General features: G+C 44.0%; 1 protein-coding gene across 2 annotated transcripts in view; it reads left to right on the forward strand.

Moving 5' to 3' along the window:
• The window catches only part of SIDT1 (SID1 transmembrane family member 1), a 95430-nt gene that overhangs the window by 69050 nt on the left and 3090 nt on the right, over positions 1-23290 (forward strand). Inside the window, exons 11-25 of one of the 2 annotated variants that reach the window (XM_025477403.3) lie at positions 677-748; positions 2089-2234; positions 3101-3174; positions 4168-4234; positions 5910-5983; positions 7222-7345; positions 7555-7672; positions 10295-10431; positions 11073-11181; positions 14259-14273; positions 15325-15401; positions 18316-18362; positions 21574-21679; positions 21753-21863; positions 22673-22786. In XM_025477403.3, the coding sequence (XP_025333188.1) occupies positions 677-748; positions 2089-2234; positions 3101-3174; positions 4168-4234; positions 5910-5983; positions 7222-7345; positions 7555-7672; positions 10295-10431; positions 11073-11181; positions 14259-14273; positions 15325-15401; positions 18316-18362; positions 21574-21679; positions 21753-21863; positions 22673-22786 (1391 nt within the window). The remainder of the gene's footprint in view (positions 1-676; positions 749-2088; positions 2235-3100; positions 3175-4167; positions 4235-5909; positions 5984-7221; positions 7346-7554; positions 7673-10294; positions 10432-11072; positions 11182-14258; positions 14274-15324; positions 15402-18315; positions 18363-21573; positions 21680-21752; positions 21864-22672; positions 22787-23290) is intronic. The other variant, XM_025477411.3, reaches the window with a different exon arrangement.

Below are 23290 nucleotides of genomic sequence, written 5' to 3' on the forward strand. Positions count from 1 at the left end.
TCCCACATCAGGCTCCCCGCATGGGGCCTGCTTCTCCCTCTAACTGTGTCTCTGCCTCTCTCTCTGTGTCTCTCATGAATACATAAATAGAATCTTAAAAAAAAAAGGAAAACCTTCAAATTACAGGGCTTTCATCAGAGAAGTTTATCTCTATGTTTCTGTTCAGTGGCGGCCTTCCTCAAAGTGATTTCAGGACCTGTGCTCCTTTGTTCTTGTGATTCTGCAATCCCATCAGGCAGGAACCAGAAGATGGTTTCTCTGAAAAGTGCCAAAGGAAAAAAAAAAGTGCCAAAGAGCAAATACATTAGACGTCTCGGTCACAACTGCTCAACTCTGTCGCTATAGCCAAAGGCAGCCACAGATGTACCCCAATGACTGTGGCTGTGTTTAGATAGAACTTTAGATATGAATACTGAACTCTGAGTTTCATATCATTTTTACCTTATCATGAAATATTCTTTCGATTTCTTGCCCCAACCATTTAAAAAATTGAAAACCATTCTTACTTCAAGGGCCGTACAAAAACAGGTGGCAGACGGGATTTGGCTTGCAGGTCAAGTCTAGCGCGTCTTGTAGTAGAGTAAGAAGAACAATAAAGCCTAAAATGTGGCCTGATGCTTCAAACTACCCAGCAAGTGGACATAAAGCATTGCCTCTTTGTGTTTCTTTTTAACAGGCTCTGGTAATACGGCGGTATCACGTCCCATTGCTGCCAGCACCCCTGAAGGAAGCAATTACGGGGCAATAGGTATTTCCTACAATGAGTCCATTCATTGAAGTATTTCCTAACTCTCCAGAGAGTAGGCTACAAAGGGTCCTCCAGCCCCTACTGGCTGTGAGAGTGGGCAAGGCAGTCATCATGTAAGATTGTCCTTGTTTTTCTTTTTGTTTTTGTTTTTTTTTCCTTGTTCTTTTTTTTAATAAGATGCATTGGTTGGGTGATCTGGAAAGCTCCTTCCAGCTCTGTCTCCAGTCCTGTTCTTCTGTGCTAGCCACATGTGAGCAGAATGCCCTACCATGGTTGCCATTGACTCCCAAGGTCCCCATGGGGGTGTCTTCAAACCCAGCCCGAGTCTGGGGCACGAACAGTGTGTCAGAGTCGAGGTCAGGGGGCCCGACATCGATTGACGAGCTGTTTCATTCTCAGGTTTCAGTGGAGTAAGGGCGATCAGAAGACTAAGGCTCTGCTGCAGGTGAACATGGCTGTAGCCTGACAGTTGCTCATTTTGGCCAACTTCATAATTGAACCTAGTCATTCACACGGCAGCCCCCCGTGTTCATTGTGCGGCCTGAAAGACAGAATTCCTGTGGGTCTATGAATGGTTCGCTTAAAATGTCAGGGCAGAGGGGCTGGGAGTCCTTATTCCTGCTCTGGTGTGCTGCAACTTGGAGAAGCATGTGGGCTTCGTGCAGGCTACTTATTTCTGGCTCTGCAAGAACTGGGTTTGTTGTGGGCTTTTTTTTTTTTTTTTTTTTTAACTATCTGAACAGAAGCAATAAAGCGGAAGGTAGGCTCAGCTCATGTGCTTATCAAGCTGCACAAATTCCCATCTGCTCTGGGAAACATTCACGAGAACACAAGGATTCTTCTCCCCAAGAGTGTTGTTCTCATTATGTAATCATAGATATGGCATGTGGGGGATTTCACTGTATTAATACTTGATCCACGAGCAATGTATAGCTGCTGGATATGTGTGTGCTTACACGTATATGCGGTGGATGCTATACATAACTGTGCATGTATATGTTTATATATTTATGTTCATATTTTAAAATATGAAACATGACATATAAGCATAATCTTATTTTTTTGCATCCAAATACTTAACAGAGCAGATGCCTTTATGTTCTTGATATGTATTTGGCCCTAGACATAGACAATTTAAATATATGAATAGGAGAAGGGGAAAATTAGAAGTCCATTGAGGAGGAATTGAGAGAAAGAACATGTGTTGTGGGTAAGGAGTTCATTTTTACCAACACAACATTTTCAAGAATGAGTCAGCACTGTGCTTTTTGCAGAGAGGAGGAATGGGCTGCATGGGTCTTTCCTAGCTTTGGAAGGCAGATGAGTTTTCTCTGTTTCAGAGGAATCAAGCTCCAGCCCTGGCAGGCAGGTGTCCTCCTCCGACGGTGGGCACACGTGCCAGTCAGACACAGACAGCTCCGTGGAGGAGAGTGACTTCGACACCATGCCAGACATTGAGAGTGATAAGAACGTCATCCGGACCAAGGTACCCCAGCCTGGTCATACTCTTGACAAGCACTGAAAGTTCAGCAAATACACCTCCAGCAAGCCTCAGTTTCCTTTATTTTATTTTCCTTTCAAGGGAAACTGGACTTCCCTAAGGGCTTTTGAGATCAAACATAACTACAGGCTAAAAGCAATACCCTGCTAATTAGCAGTTCTCTCTGGAGAGAGAAAGTGAGATCATCAAGGAGAGTAGAGCATTTACTCGGGGGTTTTCAGGGCCCGGGGGCACCTGGCTGGCTCAGTCGGAAGAGCATAGGACTCTTGATCTCTTTGTAAGTTCAAGCCCCACGTTGGGGGTAGACATTACCTAAGTAAATAAAACTTTAAAAAACAACAGCAGCAACACCCAGGGTCTGAAGTGGCTGACTGAGGACCATATAGGAGGAAGGGATCCAGCAGATGGAAGAAAAGATTCGCTTAGGGGTATACCCGGGAAAAGTCCTTGGTTGTGCACACACCGGGCCTCAGGAGTAAAGCTCGTTTCTTTCCAGCATATATTTATTGTGTTGTATCCAGTAACCAGTTTCAATCCTATCATTCGAGGACCACAGAGTAGACATCTCTGAAAACTGAAAACCAATTCCTGAGATAAAAGAAGCAGTTGAGACCCTGCCCACCCCCCATAGGTTTTCCGCATCAGCCAATTCTTACAATTTCAGAGAAAATACTTGGATTTTTATTAAGGTGTCTTGGGGGAAAAAAATGGAAAGAAAAGTTTTATTAAATAATTTTAATCCCTAAGTGAGGAATTGGATTGAAATTTTGTAAAGCTTTCCTTTGTATTTTCTGGGGAAAAAAAAAAAAGCCAAGTACAGTCTTGCATTCTCCTTTTATTTGGTATCCTAGATGTTCCTTTACCTGTCAGATCTGTCCAGGAAGGACCGGAGAATTGTCAGCAAAAAATATAAGATTTATTTTTGGTGAGTAGATGACTACTAGGACCACGGTTCCTTTAAGTAAAATGAAAGTTTTCTTAGTAAAAGCCACAATCACTTATGGCACCAGTTTCCATTTAATAATTCATGTCACGTTCTATAAGAAAAACAAAAATGAACTACAAAAGGCAGCCATCCCTAAATTAAATACAAATGAAGTAAAAATGAGAATGGTAGTAAAATCCCATATGCTTAGGGAGCACACCAAATCCATTTCCAGAAAGACAACATAACAATAACGTGTCACTACCTTCCATGAGACACACTAAACTGGAGCCTTTATGTTCTTTTTTTTTTTTCTTGAGCCTTTATGTTCTTAATATGTTAATATTCCATCTTCTCACCCGGCCTTGCTCTTAGAAGAGCCGGTAATTTCAGGGACTAAGGGTCTACAGCATCTCAGAGGAGCTGGAAACCACCCTGAGAGAGGATACCCCAGCCAGGGATAAATAGACTTGTGGTGGTCAAGCACCCAGAGGTAGCCTCTCTCCAAGTCGAGGTGCTGATCTGCCTGGCAGGAGGCCCCCCTCCCCTCAAGCTCACGCCCTTCCTTTCCTCTGGAAGGATTCCCTTTTACTTGGATACAAATATTTGAGGCAAGCAAGAGCCTGGGGGCGCCCCATGGAATTTCAGAGTGGGATCATAGTTTTGGAACTAAGAGGTCTCTGAGAGAGCCACACTCCTTCATGTGATCCATCTCCCATTACTTACACTCTGATCACTTTTAATCAGACAATATCCTAAAGCAATGGACCTCATCCATAATTTGAGTAAAGCAGAAACAAGTTTTATTTTTAGGTTTACTAATGATTGCAGCAATAGGATGCTGGAGAGACAGGAACTGTGTAATCAGTCTCTAATTACTTTTACAAATTAACTAAAGAGTTATGGGGTAGAAGGATTCTTTTTTTAAAAGTTGAGCCAAGATTCCATTGTTAATTTGGAAATCACTATTTCCGGTTCTTTCTGCCTGCTTAGGAACATCATCACCATCGCTGTGTTTTATGCACTGCCTGTGATCCAGCTGGTCATCACCTACCAGACAGTAAGTGCTGCCCAGAATCCTAGAACCCCAGCTTTCGTACTGCAGGTGTCATATATATATATATATATATATATATATATATATATATATATATAACTTGAGCTCAGTCCAGTAATTAATTTCCCATTTTAGTTCCTGTTGGACTTCTCCTTTGCTTCGTTTTTGATGGACCTTTTTTAAAAAAAAATTTTTTTTATTTATTTATTCATGAGAGACACAGAGAGGGAGAGGCAGAGACATAAGCAGAGGGAGAAGCAGGCTCCCCTTAGGAATCCTGTTGCGAGACTCAATCCTAGCACCCTAGGATCACATCCCAAGACAAAGGCAGACGCTCAACCACTGAGCCACCCAGGTGTCCCTTTGACGGACCTTTAAACCTAGCTCCCAATTGTTTTATCACAGAAGGGCCTGGGACCTCTTGTATCATTCTAACTCAATTTGAAGTTATTACCTTAGGCTTATTCAGTCATAATATCTATCAATATATCTGTTATTTGCCAGGCTGAACTTCTGATATCAAGGGGTAATGAATAGAATAAATAAAGTTCCAGACCAAAACAAAGAAACCTAGTGTCTAATTTAGCCTGTACCTCTATTGAGGGTAAATATTTTTTTGCAAAACTAAAAACAGCTTTACAAAACTAATAAGATATTATTAATTAAGAAAATATAAAATAAGAACGAAAATAGGGCCACCTGGGTGGCTCAGCGGTTGAGCATCTACTTTCGGTTCAGGTCGTGATCCCGGGTCGAGGGATTGAGTCCGGCATCGGGCTCCCCACGGGGAGCCTGCTTCTTTCTCTGCCTGTGTCTCTGCCTCTCTGTGTCTCTCATGAATAAATAAATAAATCTTTTAAAAAAGAACAAAAATAAAGTAAAAACAAATGAACTGAGATAATTAAAGCAGCCTGAGAATCCTCATTGCTCCTTCATAGAACCCTAGGGTCCAGATCACATAATGACCTTCTCTAGCATTTATTACATACAGAAAGCCTACTTTAAAAGCATAAGGGTGACGGTGTTTCTAATGCAGTGACTCTCAAACTACTGTGCATCCAAATCACCTGGGGAGCTTTTAAATCCCAGTGTCCAGGCTGTATCCTATACCAAATTAGATCCAAGTTTCTGAGAGTAGAACCAGGCATCAATATTAATTAAACCCCCAGCAATTCTAATGTACAGCCAAGTTTGAAGGCCAATGGTCTTATGGCACCATTTAGCCAATATTTAGCCAATTCCATACTTACTATGCAATGAGAACAAGGACTTTTATAAGGTTTGGGCACACTGCTTATAATCCCAATATTCTCTGAGTACCTCAGGGCCCTGTCGGAAGATAGAGCTGTGCTATGGTCTAGGAAGGTTCTTAATGATAGAGATGGCAATAAACTGAACACTTACTTCTTCAGGTCTCCTTGTCCTGTGGTTATCACTTCCACACACAGAATGGGACAGCTCCATACCCTCCCAAATGCATCTAGAAAATAGAACATATCATGACAGTTCTAATAAGCCTGTGCTATATGAAGGTGGCAGACAATGACCCGTCCCTGCTGAGAAGGAACACTGGTTATGTGGGAAATCAATGTGTGCAGTGCCTGTCTTTTGTGATTTCAGGCTGAGCTCAACAGATGGAGAAACTCTGCATCTCCTCTTCTCACTCTTGATTTTGCAGGTGGCGAATGTCACTGGCAATCAGGATATCTGCTACTACAACTTCCTCTGTGCTCACCCCTTGGGTGTCCTGAGGTGAGCCCGGTCCTCTGGCTGCCCAGGAGGCATTTAGAGATTCCTTTCTGTGAGATGTGATGTCCGTTTTTAAAAATACTAAAGACAGCCATGGAAAACTACCCCAGTCAAGGGTAAAGAGGGATGAAATCAAGAAGTTTTGAGACCAGATATGTGCCTCTCATTCCTGTATAGGGGCCTCACGAAACATTCCTAAGAGTAACCAGCTGAGAAGAGGGCAGGGTTGTTTTTTAAAATATCAGGTCCTAGGGGATCCCTGGGTGGCTCAGCGGTTTGGAGCCTGACTTTGGCCCAGGATGTGATCCTGGAATCCTGGGATCGGGTCCTATGTCGGGTCCCCCGCATGGAGCCTGCTTCTCCCTCTGCCTGTGTCTCTGCCTCTCTCTCTGTGTGTGTCTCTTGTGAATAAATAAATAAAATCTTAAAAATAAAATAAAATAAAATAAAATAAAATAAAATAAAATAAAATAAAATATCAGATCCTAGTTGTGATGACACTCTTCCATGGGCATGAGATGCTCATATGTTAAGCCACTAAACAACCTCATTAAATAAATAGCATTATCCTTACTCCCATCTTCAGATTAAGATGCTAAGGCATCGAAAGGAAGGACTTTTGGAAAGTCCCTCAACTGTTAGTGATGTCAGGACTAAACCTGGCCTGCTGCCTCCAAGGCTATGCTCTACCCACCAGAACATGGAAAAATGGAAAGAGCATTCACCTGGCAGTTGGAAGCCAGGCTTCTTGTTCCAGAATTAAACCAGCCTCAGTTTCTTGAAATAAAGCAGCTGGCTATGACCACCTGACACTTCACAGTTACAAAGCTGAATATCAACACACATAGCATGGGTCTGTCTATGAGGGTCCATCTATGAGAATTCCCTGTGACAGTGTAGCTGAAACTCTTGGCCAAACTGCCCATCTTTGGAGCAACTGTTTCCCAGGATTCATTTCATGCCAGTGCCATCAGGATAAGAGAGGATTGAGTAAGTGTTAGGGAAGCCAGTCAGGCATCTCAGAGAAGAAACAGACACATTATCACAGGCTAGGCATCCTAAAATAAAGGAGTAAGGTTAAAGATGATCTCTGATGACTTACCAGTCCTTAAGTCTGATGAAAAGGCTGGGCTGGGCAGAAAACATGGAATGATTAGAGTACTCATTCATACATTCATTCATTCCTTCTCTGATCTCTGGGATCGCCTGGCCACTCTCATGGTTTCCCTCTCATCCCGCAGTGCCTTCAACAACATTCTCAGTAACCTGGGCCATGTGCTCCTGGGCTTCCTTTTCCTGCTAATAGTCTTGCGCCGGGACATTCTCCATCGCAGAGCCCTGGAAGCCAAGGACATCTTTGCCATGGTGAGGAGAGGGCGGGTAAATCAGACATGGATGCTGGGAAGGGTCATGGTTCCAAACAGTATCTGCCAAGGGGAGGGACATCTGGCTTGATGGTGTGGTGTTGGATTGTGTGTAATGAACAACAGGAGGCCAGAAGCTTGGGTTTCCAGATTCTATGCCTCTATCACCAATTGGTGTCTCTCCACTGACCACACTTTCTCCCCTTTCAGGAGTATGGGATTCCTAAACACTTTGGTGTTTTCTATGCAATGGGCATCGCATTGATGATGGAAGGAGTGCTCAGTGCATGTTACCATGTCTGCCCTAATTACTCCAACTTCCAATTCGGTAATTAGAATTTTCATCAATCACACAGATTTGAGTTATAGGAGTCTTGTCCTGGGGCCCTCCCCAAATGCATGCAAGAGTTAAATGATATGTGAGCTAAATGTTATGTGAGCTAAAGTGATTTGAGGGCACCTCCTCACAGGGCCTAGTTTCCACATGTTGTACCATCTTTTCTCTCTGACCACCTTTCAGACTAGAAAAGCCTCAACATTGAATGATGATCCCATGGTTAGATCTGCAGGTGGGCATTGGGCTAAGCGTTAGGCAGCAAGGCAGATAATGTCCACCAACAGACATCTGGTAATTTCCCTTAGTATAATTTGGCCTAACTTAGCAACTAGACTGCTTTGGGTTGAAAATAATAGAAAGCCTGGTCCAACTGGGCCAAATAATAAGGACAGTTATCGGCTTGCCTTCTGAAAATCCAAAGATATAAAAAGCTTGTAGGTGACTTATCAGGTGGCTCTGGGTCCAGTTCTCTGTGATCCCTAGGGTTGTCCTCAGCCTGTAGGCTGATGTTTATCCTGAGGCTTTTAGGAAACTCATGATGACAAAAGTAGCTACAGCAGGTCCTGGCTTCCTGTCTCTACTTCATGATGTTTGGTGGCTGCAGCAAGCTGGTTTCCAGGAGCCTTCATTTAAGAGCAAAGGAAGTTCTTTGTCAACCCCCCCCCCCCCGCCATAATATAATTCCACATCTCAGTAGTTACAATAGTCCTGAGCCCATTCCAGAATTATTCCCTAGATGCTGGTTGGCTCAAGCATGGGTTGGCAATCATGGCAGCAAAAGAGGGAGATTATCTTTAGACCAACGAGACCCATTCATGGAACCAGGGGTTGGAATTAGCTTTGCTTAAACAAATAGACTGGAAAGGCATGCATTTCTGAATTGAAAATGGGGCTAAGATATTTGAGTTAGTACTGATCCGCGGTCAGGGAGGAGGAAGGGAAGAGCTGATGCTGGTAGTAGGCAATTAACAGTGACCTCCACATGCGAGGATACAAATTTTAGAAACAGTCATTTTTATATTTGTGCTCCAACCTCTGTCCGTGAACCCAGAACATCACAGAAATTCTCCGTCAGGTTTAATTTTTGTTAAATTAGAAACATTTTTAATAGAAAAAATTACAGAGAACAGTATGAGTCACCCTGCCGAACAAATGCCAACATTTTAAAAATATTTGCCTTAAATCTACCTTTTAAGAAATAAAATGCTGTGATAAAGGTGAGGTTCTTTGAACTGCTTTCCAAACTTATTCCCCTGCCTCCTTCCCCAGAGGCAACAGCTATAACAAATTTGATATTTGTTTGTTTTTATAATTTTACTACATTTGTAGTGAGTTGATATTTACTTTATCACACTATGTTCTGTAACTTTTTTTTCATCCAACATGTTCTCAAGATTTATCAATATTGAATCAAGGACATACAGTTCACTCATTTTTAAGCATTGTCATCTTCTATAATAAAAATATGAGACTACATTTATCAGTCCCTCTATCAAACACTATTCAGATGTTTCCAGGATGTGCTGCGGCAGACACTGCTGCAGTGAACACCCTTACATACTTCTCTTTGCACCCACGTGAGAGGGGTTCCCTGGGACACCTAGAAGTAGAATTTTGGAGTTGCCTTGCTTACGCATCTTCCATTTGACCAAAAACGTCCAGATTTCTACAGATTATTAATTCCCACTCCTGCTAGTTGTCTGAGAGCTCCCATTTCCCTACATCATCACTAAAGTGTTATTGTCAGACATTCAAATGTTTTGCTACAGTCTTGAGTAATACGGGACATTGCCTGGTTGTTTTATTTTTTATTTTATCTTTTGGTAAATTTATTTTTTATTGGTGTTCAATTTGCCAACATATAGAAAACACCCAGTGCTCATCCCATCAAGTGCCCCCTCAGTGCCCATCACCCAGTCACCCCCACCCTCCACCCACCTCCCTTCCCCCACCCCTAGTTCGTTTCCCAGAGTTTGGAGTCTCCCTTTCTGATATTTCCCACTCATTTTTTCTCCTTTCCCCTTTATTCCCTGTCACTATTTTTTATATTCCCCAAATGAATGAGACCATATAATGTTTGTCCTTCTCCGATTGACTTATTTCACTCTGCCTGGTTGTTTTAATTAACATTTCCATACCTCTCATGCAGCTAAGCCACATTTAGTTTCCAGCTGTTTTCCATCCCTAGGCTATAAAGCTATAGACGAGCAGCAATCAGCGTGGTTATATTTCAGGACGCTGATAAGACCCTTCCACGCTCACCTAGGATTCTTTTGATTGTCACAGTGCCCTGTCACCCAGTATGGGCTCCTGTTATAGCTGCTCAACACCAGCATTTAAACCCAAATTCCCCTGTGAGTGAGGATAGTTATTTATCAAGTCATCAATCAGATGCTTTTCTTCTGCGAGCTAGGAGCAGCCTTGGAGGGGTTTAGAAGTGTGTACATGTGGGGTGTGGGATGTGCCTGCGGAGCCTGCCATGGTGGAGGTCTCCACACTGTCTGAGGGCAGCAACTACTCCAGGGCCTGAAGGCAGGGGCTTCCCAGGCCAAAGAGAAACTGTCTGTGGCCTACTGGATCCTGATTGTTTCGGCTCCTCCTGTGTGCCCTCAGACACCTCCTTCATGTACATGATCGCGGGCCTGTGCATGCTGAAGCTCTACCAAACCCGCCACCCTGACATCAATGCCAGCGCCTACTCGGCCTACGCCTCCTTCGCAGTGGTCATCACACTCACCGTCCTCGGAGTGGTGCGTCCCTCCCCACGGCCCCCAGCCCGGCTCTCCAAAGGTGCCCCCTGGGGAGGTTTTTTGTTATTTATTTGTTTGTTTGTTGGACCTCATGGGAACAGTTTTGAATTAATCACAATCCTTGGCTCCTGATACCAGGGCCATCGTGGGTCGATTCATGGTATTTTATTGGCTTAATTAGCTAGTCATCTCTAATCATGTAATAGGCACCTGTAAAACTACCCCTGGAGAGTTTCACTGTCAAGCTAGGACCTGACTGCCATGGATTGGCATAAAGATGTACAAGCTAATGCAAAAGAGAGAGAAGAGAGAGAGAGGAGACATTTAATAGACACCACTTGCTAAATCTGCAGGGACACACGTCGGTTGTGTGCAGTTATTTGAAGAGCGTTAGCCCCCAGCCCCAGACCTGTTGCCCCTTACCTGTTGTTGTCCGGTGCCTTCCCCGTTCCTTCCCTCTCCCATCTTCATTTGGCCAGGTAGCCATTCGTTTTTGTGCAGTGGGCTCACAAAAGTTGGGGGGAACCCCAATGCATGCACAGCTTGGTTTTTGACTCTATGCGTACATGAGAGACGGGATGATTTTCGTCAGTTATGTGGGGAAAACCCCAGATGAAGGTATCTTCCATCTTTACTCCTAGGTGTTTGGAAAAAATGACCTGTGGTTCTGGGTCATCTTCTCTGCAATTCATATCCTGGCGTCTCTGGCCCTCAGCACCCAGATCTACTACATGGGTCGTTTCAAGATAGGTGAGTCACCTGTTACTTTATACTAAACACACTGATGAACTTACCCCGAGGAAGCATTGTCTTTGCTTACCCTAAACGGAAGTGTTGCTGGTCAACATGAACACGTGCTCTGAGTCTCCTGTAGAGGATACAATGAGCTATTTATTGCCACTAATTCTCTTTTCAACCAGGAAGCTAAGTTTGCCATACCTCAGACTGAGGCAGACCTCCAGCTCCAAATCCCGGTGCCTTACACCTAGCAGAACTTTGAAAGTGTGTTTGAGGAATGGTGTCAGTCATCACGCCACTCGTTCCACCTACAGAAATAGTTTTCAGTTTGTAGCAACTGAAGGGAGCATTTCTCTGAGCAGGCTAAGTGGTTGTCCAGAATGAACTGTATATTGTTCCCAAAATCTGAGACTGGAATGTTTTGAGACTTATCCATCTTAACAGGCAGGACACCTGCTGAACTCCTTCCAACCCCCAGCAATGTGAACATATCACATCAGAGCACTGAGTGCTCCATGGAATTCAGCTTCTGATCTGCTGCTGCCAGTTGTTATATGTGCGAACAGATTTGAGTCGTTTTAGAGCATTTAAATTTCCCCAGTCCTGTTAAGAGCCAGGCAGTCAGACTTAAATATTCTTTTGTGTATTTCAAGAAAAAGAATTATATACAAACATAGGCCCATCCCTAATATTTGCAGAGTCCAAAGCAAGATTGTAAATAAAAACCCACATATTGTGTGGATAAAAATTTTAAAGTTGTAAAGCAGACTAAAAGAAACTCTTAAATACATAGAAGGAAGGGAGGGAGGGAGGGAGGGAAGAAAGGAGGAAGCAAGGACGACCATAAACTGATAAATAAAATATGCTTCATTACAACCTGGAAGGTTCAGGTTCAAATTTAAAATTGCCAGTTCCTCAGAAGAACACTCCAGAACATAGATGTATAGGAGAGCTGGTCCTCAGCCCCTGACCCTCTTTTCTTTCCACTCTGGCTCTGTCCTGCATCTTAAGGGGTCTCCCAGGTGTGTACATAAACATTCTTGCCCAACATTCAGTTGGCCATTCCTTGCCCATAGAGATGTCCACTCTAGCAGTGCCATCTGCCCTCAGGAAGGTAGACTGAGGAAGGGGCTATGCAGGCTCTGTGAGCAGACTCCAGTCCATCTGGGCAGGGGACTCTGGGGTCTGGGAATTCAGAATGTGGCCCAGAAGGAGAAGGAGTAGTTCCCTCACCCGGCAGACGCCTTACTCACTGGGGAGTAAAGGCCTTTAAAATATGGCCAGGTCTAAGTATGATTTTACATAAACAAGTAGCTTTAAGATCAGAAAACTGAATAAAACAATTTCTTATTTGGGCAGTTTACCTTTCCCCTTGGGCACAGTCAGTAGATTTGCCCTTGGCATTAACACAGCCCATGCATCTTCAAGTTGCCCAGTGGAAGCATTATTAACTGGTTGTGTAGAGCATTTGGTGTGGTGCTCTGGTCATGCCCCAACCCCCAGACTCAAAAGTGAGTGAAATCATCATCCAACGTCAACTTGAAGGGGCACCTGGGTGCTCAGTGGTTGAGCATCTGCCTTCAGCTCAGGTCGTGATCCTGGGGTCCTGGGATCAAGTCCCGCATCGAGCTCCCAATGGAGAGCCTGCTTCTCCCTCTGCCTATGTCTCTGCCCCTCTTTCTGTCTCTCATGAATAAATAAATAAAATCTTTAAACACAAAAAACGTCAGCCTTGAAAAGGAAAATAATTTGAAGGACAGTTGTTCTGGCTGTTGTCAGGTTCTCCCAGAGTTAGAAAAATAAACTTGAATACAGATATGTGTAACAGCGGTGACCGTTAATGATACATAAAGGAGCTCTTAGTATATTTATACAACTTTTGCCCCATACAATTTTGCCATACTGTATTAGTTTACTTTCTTAAAAAGGAGAAATGTGATGTATTCTATTAGGACCATGTAATAGTCTGGAGGGGTGGTTTCAACAGGAAAAAGATGTCACACACAAAGATGGAGGATTTAATCACAGAGGGACCATTCATAGGGCAAGGTCAGGGTAGAGGAGCATGAAAGGGGTAGCTGGCAACCTGGGGTCAGGAGCAGAGAAGCTTTCTATCCATTAGCCCAAAGGACAGAGAGGGAGTGGTGACCAAAACGTGGAAGGAGAGGCAGTCACTCTGAAAGGAGCAGTGACCTTTAGTTGACAGACACGGGGAGTCTGAGGCAACCTCCCAGGGAGGTCACCAGGTGGATAAATACTCCGAGCTCACTCTCCTTTCTGTGCCCTTCCAGTCCCCTGCTGTGGTTTCCCATTGTCCAAATCCCTGGAGAGTGAGCAGATTCACTCACTCGGCCTCCCCGGGGTCATGGTACAGGACAGAGATGTGGCAAGGAGAAATGGAGGACAGCCAGCGCATAGCATAACCGAGTATTTTCGATTTCTTTACCCAGGGTCTTCCCCAAGTGGTCACAGATTTGCCAGCATCAAAAGGAAAATGTGCTGTTCTATGGTGACAATGATCACATCTAAATTTAGTCCAAAGGCAGGAAGTTGGGTTAGTGGACAGTGGCTCAGCCAACACACAGAGCCAACACCATGGGCTCTCTGCCCATGTTATAAGCTGCCTCTGCTTCCTAGGACGACAGACACCCCTGTCAGTGACCCTCAGGCCACACCTGAAAATAAATGTGGCCACAGGAAAGGCAGCAGTGATGGAGCAGAGCATTCCATAGGCAGACAGATGAGCCACCTGCCCAGATCATGACTGTGCCAGCAGAGAGCCCGAGCAAAGGGCGGCAGGGCCTGTGACAAGACAGGATGGACTGAAGTTGCCAGTGGTGCCCCAAGGAGATAGGGACAGACAGACTTCCGGTTCCCTCTTCGAGGAGTAGTTGACATCGAATGTTATGAGAGACAGGTGGAAAGATTCTTTTGTTCTTTATGATGAATAAACATTATTTTTTTAATTAGAAAATAAAATGAAAGTCATCGTATTGAGAGAAAAATAAAATGACCAGCGGTTTACCTGTTTGACTACCTTCTTATATCATTTTCTTTTCTCATTTCTTCTCTGCTTCCCACTGATTCAGACGTGTCTGAGACAGGTAATGTCTGGCCACCCTTCCCAGGGCCCGAGGCTGTTTTCTTAACCAAGTGACCTGCCAGTTCTGCTCCTGAACGTTCCCCTTCCAGGCTGGGCAGGATTGGCTGGGGGGTGGGGGGGCCCAGAGGGGCTCAGAGGCAGGGATACACTCCAGCCCCGCCTGGCCTGCACCTCTGAGGGGCTGTTGCGAGGACCCATGGCTCCCTCCTCCATCCCTCCCTATATCTGCTTGAGGGGAGTCTGTTATGTTGACCCCAAGAGTAGACACGAAGAGGAATAGCATTCACAGCCGAGCTGGGGTCCCCCCTGGCTGGACCGCTTGCTCCGAGCAGACCCCAGCCTGGCCTGTGATGTCTGCTGGGTAGACGGTCCACAGAAAGGCAGCCCCCCGTGACCCTCACTCTGTTGGCATAACAGCTGCACCCCACACCTGCTGCGTTTCGTACTATGCCTTTGAAGGATTGCTTTTAAAAATCCTCTTTTTCTCTCCATCTTCACTTACGTCCCCTTGATTACAGTTTCGGTACAATTTTAGACTTTCTGATCGTGCTTAGTAGACCTCAGTCCCCCCTGGTTCAGTTTTGACTGACTTATAACCAGAGAAAAGTAGAATAGAATTTTTCCGAGCTGAGATTCCCCAGCGTCTAGAGAGACCAGATGTCTGAAGGCAGTTCCAGGGGCACCACCCCAGCTCTGCTCCGCAGGAAACGCCACCGGACCAGAGGATACCCAGAGGGAATCTCAGCTGAAGGAGCCCACCGAAGGGCTGGCCAGCCGCCCAGATTGTTGCCTAAGTGCTTGTTCCTCGTGCCCACCTCACTTGCCTTTCTGCAGCCTCATGGGACAGCCCGTTTTTTTAAAAAGCAAACCTTTAGAAAAAAAAAATTAAAAAAAAAAAAAAAAAGCAAACCTTTATTGCTGACCTGTTGGGTGCAAAGCATCATTTTTATAAAGTGAAGACGGCATCATCTTGACCCTAAACGCTTGGGCCGTATGGGAGTATTTTGTGCTACCTCTGGCTCAGCCTCACCATGCGATTGTGTCATCAACAGATTTGGGGATTTTTCGACGGGCCGCTCTGGTGTTCTACACGGACTTCGTGCAGCAGTGCAGCCGGCCGCTGTATATGGTACGTGCGTGCTCCTGTGTGCCTTGGCCTTCTCCCAGAGAGGAAGGGGGCAGCAGGAGGGGCAGGCTCGGGCCAGACACTCAGGTTCCCTAACTCAAGAGAGCCAGATGGCCCAGGTGGCTGAGGTCCAGCTAGGGGGAAGAAGCTTGTTACTTACTCTTCTTCTCGCGCATGAAAAAACAAAACAAAACAAAAAAAACAAGCTGTGATGGATCTATTTTTCTACATGAAATGTTGCTAGCGTATGAAGAAAAAATATGTGTGTGTATACATAGAAAGCCACAAAACAGTGACCATGGCCTTGGGGAAGGATCAAGGCCGGGCATCCCTGTATAAAATCATCCAAAGAAATCCGATTATTTCACTTGTGGAAGTGAAAGGGCCACTCACACAATAATAGCACCAGGACAGCATGCATAAACCAGTCCTGTCCCAAGCTCACTGGGACATCTGTCGCTCCAGTTACTTTCGTGAAGAATTTACGAAATTGTACATTTCGTAATTTATCATTTTAGTTATAAATTTTCATAATAATAATAAATATAATCATAAATTTTTAATTTTAATGTAATTATACATTTCACATTTATAATTTCATGATTATAATTTCTACATTATACATTTGTTTGATTTTTATACACTGATTTTCACAGTGAGCAAGAATATTTTTTCAAAATTGTGGTTATTACTCAACGGTTGAAATATAAAGTCCTAAAAATTTGCCATCATTGTTTTCAATATATCTACATTCCTACACTGAGCAGAGGGATTGGGGCCCTGGTCCCAGCTATATGTTGGCTTGCCGGCTTAGGAAGGCCACATACGTCCTATGAGCCACTACCCTGCCCTTTACAGAGTACGGTGGCCAGAGCTAGTGCTGCTGTTCGGGCCTGGCACCCAGGAGTTCACGGAGTACCTGCTGACAGCTTCTGATCAAAGAATGCTTACATAAAGGAATAGGAGAGTGTTTTAGCCCTCTAGAGCATGGGCAGGAGCTATAGGCACTAAAAATTGAGGGGATTGAGGCTAACGGGTTTTATTCACATGAGAACTTAAAAATCCAGGAGGACCTGTAAGTATTTTGAGAGGGAAGCATGTCTTATCTGTGAGCCATGAGGAGCAATTAATGTTTTGTTTGTTTACATTAAGTGATGGACGCTATCTTTTTTTTTCCTAATAGACTATTTTTTTAGAGCAGTTTTTTAGCCTCACAAAAAAATTCAGCAGAAAATATAGGGATTTCCCATCAATCCCTTCCCCACACATGCACAGCTTCTCCCACTATCAGAACCCCCAACCAGAGCGGTACATTCAGTACAGTCAATGAGTCTACATTAACACTTCGTAATCACTCCAGGTCCATAGTTTGCAGCTGACTCCTGCTGTTGTAGAGTCTTTGCATTTTGACAAATTTATAACAACAGTATTCACCATTTTAATATCATACAAAGTAGTTTCCTTGCCCTAAAAATCCTCTGTGCACCCCCTATTCTTCCCACACTCCCTTCTCCCCAATGCCCAGCAACCACTGATCTTTACACTATCCCCATAGTCTTGCCTTTTCCAGAATGTCAGATAGGTGGAATAATATAGAATTTAGCCTTTTCAGATTAGCTTCTTTCACTTAATAATATGCATTCAAGATGTCCCTGTGTCTTTTCATGGCTTGGTAGCTATTTTTTTTTTTTTTTTTTTAGCACTAAATACTATTCCACTGTCTGGATGTACTACTGCATTTTGCTTATACATTCATCTGCTAAAGGACAATTCGTAATTTGGCAATTACAAATAAAGCTGCTATAAAGTAAAATTATGTGCAGGGGTGCCTGGGTGGCTTAGTTGGTTGAGCGTCTGACTCTTGATATCAGCTCTGGTCTTGATCTCTCGGCCATGAGTTCAAGCCCTGCACTGGGCTCTGTGCTGGGCATGAGGCCTACTTAAAAAAAAATGTATGTGCCGGTATTTGTGTGGGCACATGTTTTAAACTGCTTTGGATAAATGCCGAGAAGTGCAGTTTCCAGATCGTATTGCATAAGTATAGTTTTCTTTTTTTTTTTATAAGTATAGTTTTCAAACAAACAGTCAAACTATCTACCAAAGTGGCTGTACCATTTTGCATTCCCACCAGCAATGAATGAGAGTTCCTGTTGTTTCACATCCTCACTGATATTTGATGGTGTCAACGTCTTAGCCTTTCTAAGAGATGAATTAATTTTTTTAAACGAAAGTATTTCCTCCAAACCGGATGGATCACCCATAAAGAGAATCACCACTTTTAGATAGTCAACGAGACCATGCAAATTAAAGTGTCATCAGATACCACCTAAGAGTTTTAAGTGGTACACGAAGGTGCAGGACCAGATTGTGAATTAATCTCCAGCAGAGGAATTTTCCTTTGAGATGGACCTTTCCTATTTTCCCCACTACCAATATCTTTTGTTTTGAGGCTGTTTAGAAACTGGGAGCCTGGGAGTTGCAGGGCTTCCTTGGAGCCAGAGTAATGGTAGGAAACCAGCACCTCACAGCTGAGTCCCAAGAGCTGCCTCATGGCCCACGGAGTAGCACTTTGCAGGGGAACCCCCGCAGCAGATGCTTTTACCTCCCAAGTCACCTGCACGCACCACCAACCTACTCACCAGGACGTGGGTCCCGGTGCCTGTAGGGAAATACTACAAGTCCTACTTTATTCACATTTTCTTTAATAAACCCATGTCTGTTCATGGTCCTCAGACTGAATAGGTCTTGCCATTTGTTCTCGTAGGGGATTAGTGTCTGACTGTGAGCACTGACTACTCTCTTAGAACCAAGGAAACTCTTCCACCAGACAGTTGTTTTCCTGTAATTGATGCCTCCCCTATGGTAGGTGAAAAGAAAAGTGGTACGCGCAGCCTTTCATTTGATGTTTTCTCACCAGGACAGGATGGTGTTGCTCATCGTGGGAAATCTGGTTAACTGGTCCTTGTAAGTAGTCTTAGGAGAAGACATGTCTTTCTCTTTGTTGATGTCTGTAACACTGTGACTTGGTTTCCCTTGGCTGTCATTTTTATAAAGAAATCTGAAACTAAGGAGAGTGGAGGACTGCGCTTGCCCTAGGACTTGAAAGAAAGGTATTTTTCCTCCTGCAAAGAATACACTAGGAAGCCTGTGTACCAACAGTGGACTCTCTTAAAGCACTGAGTTCAACACACTGAGGTATTGAGTTCAGCTGCTCAACAAGACCAACATCAAATGTGTTATCTATGTGGATAGACTCGTAGACAGATGATAGGGATTAGGCCAGTAGATGCACAAATGAAGCATAGTTTTAATTTCTTGTAGAACTCTCCATAAAGGCTACCCAGGGGACATTTCCCATTCTTACTCTGTGTTTGTGTGTGTGTGTGTGTGTGTGTGTGTGTGTGTGTGTGTGTGTACAAGTCTCTTTCCTATTTATTTCTTTCCCCGTAGGTCTCAATCTTCCTGCCACATCAATATCCTTCTTTTTCCTCTTTCCCGTCATTATCACCTTGGCCTTTTTTTCCCAAATGGCTTCAAAACAAAACAGTACAGCAGACATCTATTTTGCTACCTGTAACTATTTTATGCAACCTCTTCTCAACTTTAAAATGTGAATGGGACATTTTATTAATCCCTCAAAAATATCAATAAGTTTAATCGCTTTTATTAGTGGTTCTTAGCTGATGTGCCAAAAAGGTCAGTGACCTTTGATAGAAAGATGACTCCCTACTCCTGCCCCATTTATGACATGAAAGGAATGGAAAAGAGGCACACCTTCAGAGGAAACCAGAATCTGGTCATGAGAATTCGAAGCTTCTTTGGGACACATGCTTCTGGAAAGATCTTCCCATAATGTTATCACCCAGGGATTACCTCCGGCTAAGGTCCACAGCTGTGAAGGACCCCGCCTTTATGTAGGGATATGTCGAGGTGGGTGATTCTTGGTGGTGGCCTGTGGTGCTACTCTCTTAGGGCAGAGCCCACCATCCTGTGACTGTAAGACAGGGTGCTGGGTGCTGGTAGGGGAAAAGGGTTAGACAACTGCTTGGTAAGGAGCAACCGATCACCATGTCCCCAGTGCTCACAATCACCTGGCTTGTCCCTGCCTCTCGTGTAACCAAAACCAAACACACAATCCGCTCACAAGACAGCATGAATGGCACCAAGGCCTACAGGGATGAATGAGCTGTGATGACACACCAGCACTGTCATGACCAGGTGGAAGGTTGCCTTCCTCTCTGTTCCTCCATCCTCAGTTTTCTGTGGACATTATAAGACATGGAGTGATTTAATATGAATCTTGAATGTTATTTTAAAAGGAATCAGGAATCCCTGGGTGGCTCAGTGGTTTAGTGCCTGCCTTCAGCCCAGGGTGTGATTCTGGAGAACCGGGATCGAGCCCACATGGGGCTCCCTGCATGGAGCCTGTTTCTCCTTCTGCCTGTGTCTCTGCCTCTCTCTCTGTGTGTGTCTCTCTCATGAATAAATAAATAAAATATTTTTTAAAAATAAATAAAAATAAAAGGAATCACACTCATACGGTCATGAAGAGGAATGGTGTGTGTGTGTCTGTACATATATAGAGAGATGTATATATCTATATGTCAGTACACAGACACATACAGAATGAGAGAGAGAATGATAAACCAAACGTGGCAAATGCTAAAAAGTATACAAGGGTTTTTGATATGTTAAAGAATTCAAATTCTGGGAGGAGGAAATTTCCTATGTTGTATAGAACAAAGTTGGTTGGAATACAAAGGGAACAAAAAGAGAGTTCATCAGTAACAGCTTTACACATCAAATAGGAATAAATTTTGAGAGACAGGAGGACTCTTTCTGCAGAAAATGTAATTACCTTATTAGGAGACATAAAGGAAAATTTAAGTGAAGGAAGAGAGATGCTGTCCCCTGGGTGGGAAGGTTAACTACTGTAAGGATATTAGTTCTCAATGCATAAATTTCGACTTAAAATTGGAATGAAGTTAACAGGGTTTTATTCTGAAATTATTTGCCTACTTACACAAAATTTCTAAAGGTCTCTGCAAAAGAAGATTAATGGAAGGAAGGAGAGGCAGTGACTAGTCCAGTATTATCCAACAGAACTTTCTGGAATGATGTAAATGTTCTACACTGCGTTGTCCCATGCGATAGCTATTAGCCAAGTATGGTCACTGAACATTTGCTTTTTTTTAATTTATTTATGATAGTCATCAGAGAGAGAGAGGCAGAGACATAGGCAGAGGGAGAAGCAGGCTCCATGCACCGGGAGCCCGATGTGGGATTCGATCCCGGGTCTCCAGGATCGCGCCCTGGACCAAAGGCAGGCACCAAACCGCTGCGCCACCCAGGGATCCCGGTCACTGAACATTTGAAATGTGGCCAGTGTGACTGAGGAACTGAATTTTCAAATTTATTTAATTTTCGTTAAATTTAAACGGCCACATGTAGCTACCTTATCGGGTAGTCTAAACTAGCCTAACCAAATAATCTAACATATTCTAAAACAGAAACACAGTGATCCAAGATTAGAAATCGGAAACAAATTAGTGAATCAGAATGGAGAGGATACAAATCCAATTATGTGTGTGTGTTTGTGCGTGTATCTCTTTACCAAAACTAAGCTTTCCAAAACAAGGACATAGGAAGGGCTGTGTGATAAAGAGTTTTATTGTAACTGAACGGAAATTTGGAACATGCTAAATGCTAATGCTAAGCCCCAACCAAAATAGACTCCGTTTAAAAACCACAGACGGCTAGCAAAAATGTGATAATGTGTTGTCAAGCCAATTATCGGAGATAATTCTATTTCTAGTAATCTAGTCTAATGAATTAATCTTAAATGCCAAAAAAAAAAAAGGAAAGAAAAGGAAAGCATAATGTCTGCAGGTATTCATTTATTCATCGCAGTGTTCTTTATGATAATGGAAAGCTGCAAGGCAAAGGGAAAGAAAGCTTTATTTCCACTAGAGGGGAAAGCGGGTTGTGGTGCATCTACTTCTGGGAACCCTATAATCATCAAAAATGCAAGGGCTGAAGGAGGTGTAGTAATTTACTTATGTTTAAGTTTTTTTTTAATTCCCCTCCTTCCCAAAATGGAGTGGGGAGGGTGAAAAAGCCAAGAAGGTTACCAGTGCCCCCTTTATGGCTGCAAGTAATTCCTCCTTATGTTCAGCGCCCTCTTTGGACTGATCTATCGGCCCAGGGACTTTGCTTCCTACATGCTGGGGATCTTCATCTGTAACCTGCTGCTCTATCTGGCCTTTTACATCATCATGAAGGTAAGAGGGGGTGCAACCCTGGGGCCTCCAGCTGCCGTGCCAGCAGCTTGGCAGCACCCGCTTCCCCCCACAGCTTCGCAGCTCCGAGAAGCTCCTGCCCATCCCGCTCTTCTGCATCGTGGCCACTGCTGTGATGTGGGCCGCCGCCCTGTACTTCTTCTTCCAGAATCTCAGCACCTGGGAGGTAAGAGGGCCGTTTCCTTTCCAAACAGTGTCTCCCTCCCACTTGCCTTTTTGACCTGATCTTCCTTGTATGTCATGTGATCCTCACGCTGTACCACGATCCTCTTCCCAGCGGGTGTTTAACGTGTGCAAACAGGTTAAATGAGTGTATCTTCTCCTAATCCCCGGCCCTAAACAAATACCCAGCTGCTGGTGCTTAGAAATCCAGGGCATAGAGCAGAGGGCTGAGGCCTAGGAAATCAGGGACACACCCAGCGGAGAGGAAGCTCGGCCCTCCATCTCCACAATCTCATTTTTATTTTTTATTTTTTTCATGACCATAATTCTAGAACATTTGCATCTCCCTGGAAGGAATGCCCATTAGCCGTCGCTCCCCATTTCTCCCTAACACCTTAGCCATAGGCAGCCACTGATCTACTCTGCCGCTAGAGACCTGCCTGTTCTGGACGTTTCATGTACACGGATTCATGCAATCTGTGGCCTTTGAGTCTGGCTTACGCATCCACCCAGGTGGTAGCACGTATCAGTACGCATTACTTTTTACTGCTGAATAGTACTCCGTTGTGTGCATGCAGCACTTTTCATCTGTCATGATTGATGGACCTTTGGATCATTTCCACTCTTTGGCTCTTGTGAAGGATGCCACTGGGACCATGGTGTACAAGTTTTTGTGTGGACTCATGTTTTCTTGGAAGCTCATTTTTGGAGCAGGGCATCCTATAGCATTTGGGTAGCTTTCCTGGATGTTCAGCCCTCTAAACAGTTGAACAGTGGGAAGGCTCACCCACCTCCTGCCTCACCTTCCTCCAGGGAACCCCAGCAGAGTCCCGGGAGAAGAACCGGGAGTGTATCCTGCTGGATTTCTTTGATGACCATGACGTCTGGCACTTCCTCTCGGCCACTGCCCTGTTTTTCTCATTCTTGGTGAGTTTATAAATACCTCTTTGTTCATTTCTTCTCTTCACATCCCATACTTTTTTCTCTCTCCCCCTCTTCCTTACCCTTGTATTTCTTTCCAATTTCCCTTTCCAATTCCTCATTGTAATTCAATATACAGATTTTATTTTACATTGTGTCCTTCAGTCATATCTTTTTTTTAAGGTTTTCTTTCTTTATTTCTTTTTTTAAAGATTTTATTTATTTATTCATGAGAGACACACAGGGAGACGCAGAGACACAGGCAGAGGGAGAAGCAGGCTCCATGCAGGGAGCCCGATGTGGGCCTGGATCCCAGGACCCTGGGGTCACAACCTGAGCCAAAGGCAGACGCTCCACCGCTGAGCCACCCAGGCATCCCCTTCTGTTAGATATTTATTTTCATTTCCCTTTTACTCTAATATTTTAGGACAGAGTGACAAAATGACCTTTCTTAAATGGCACAACGCCTGGACTGAATTGGTTATTAGAACTCCCATGCCCTGAATCGCC

Source organism: Canis lupus, chromosome 33, assembly GCF_003254725.2.
Source record: "Canis lupus dingo isolate Sandy chromosome 33, ASM325472v2, whole genome shotgun sequence".
NCBI classification, from domain to species: Eukaryota; Metazoa; Chordata; class Mammalia; order Carnivora; family Canidae; genus Canis; species Canis lupus.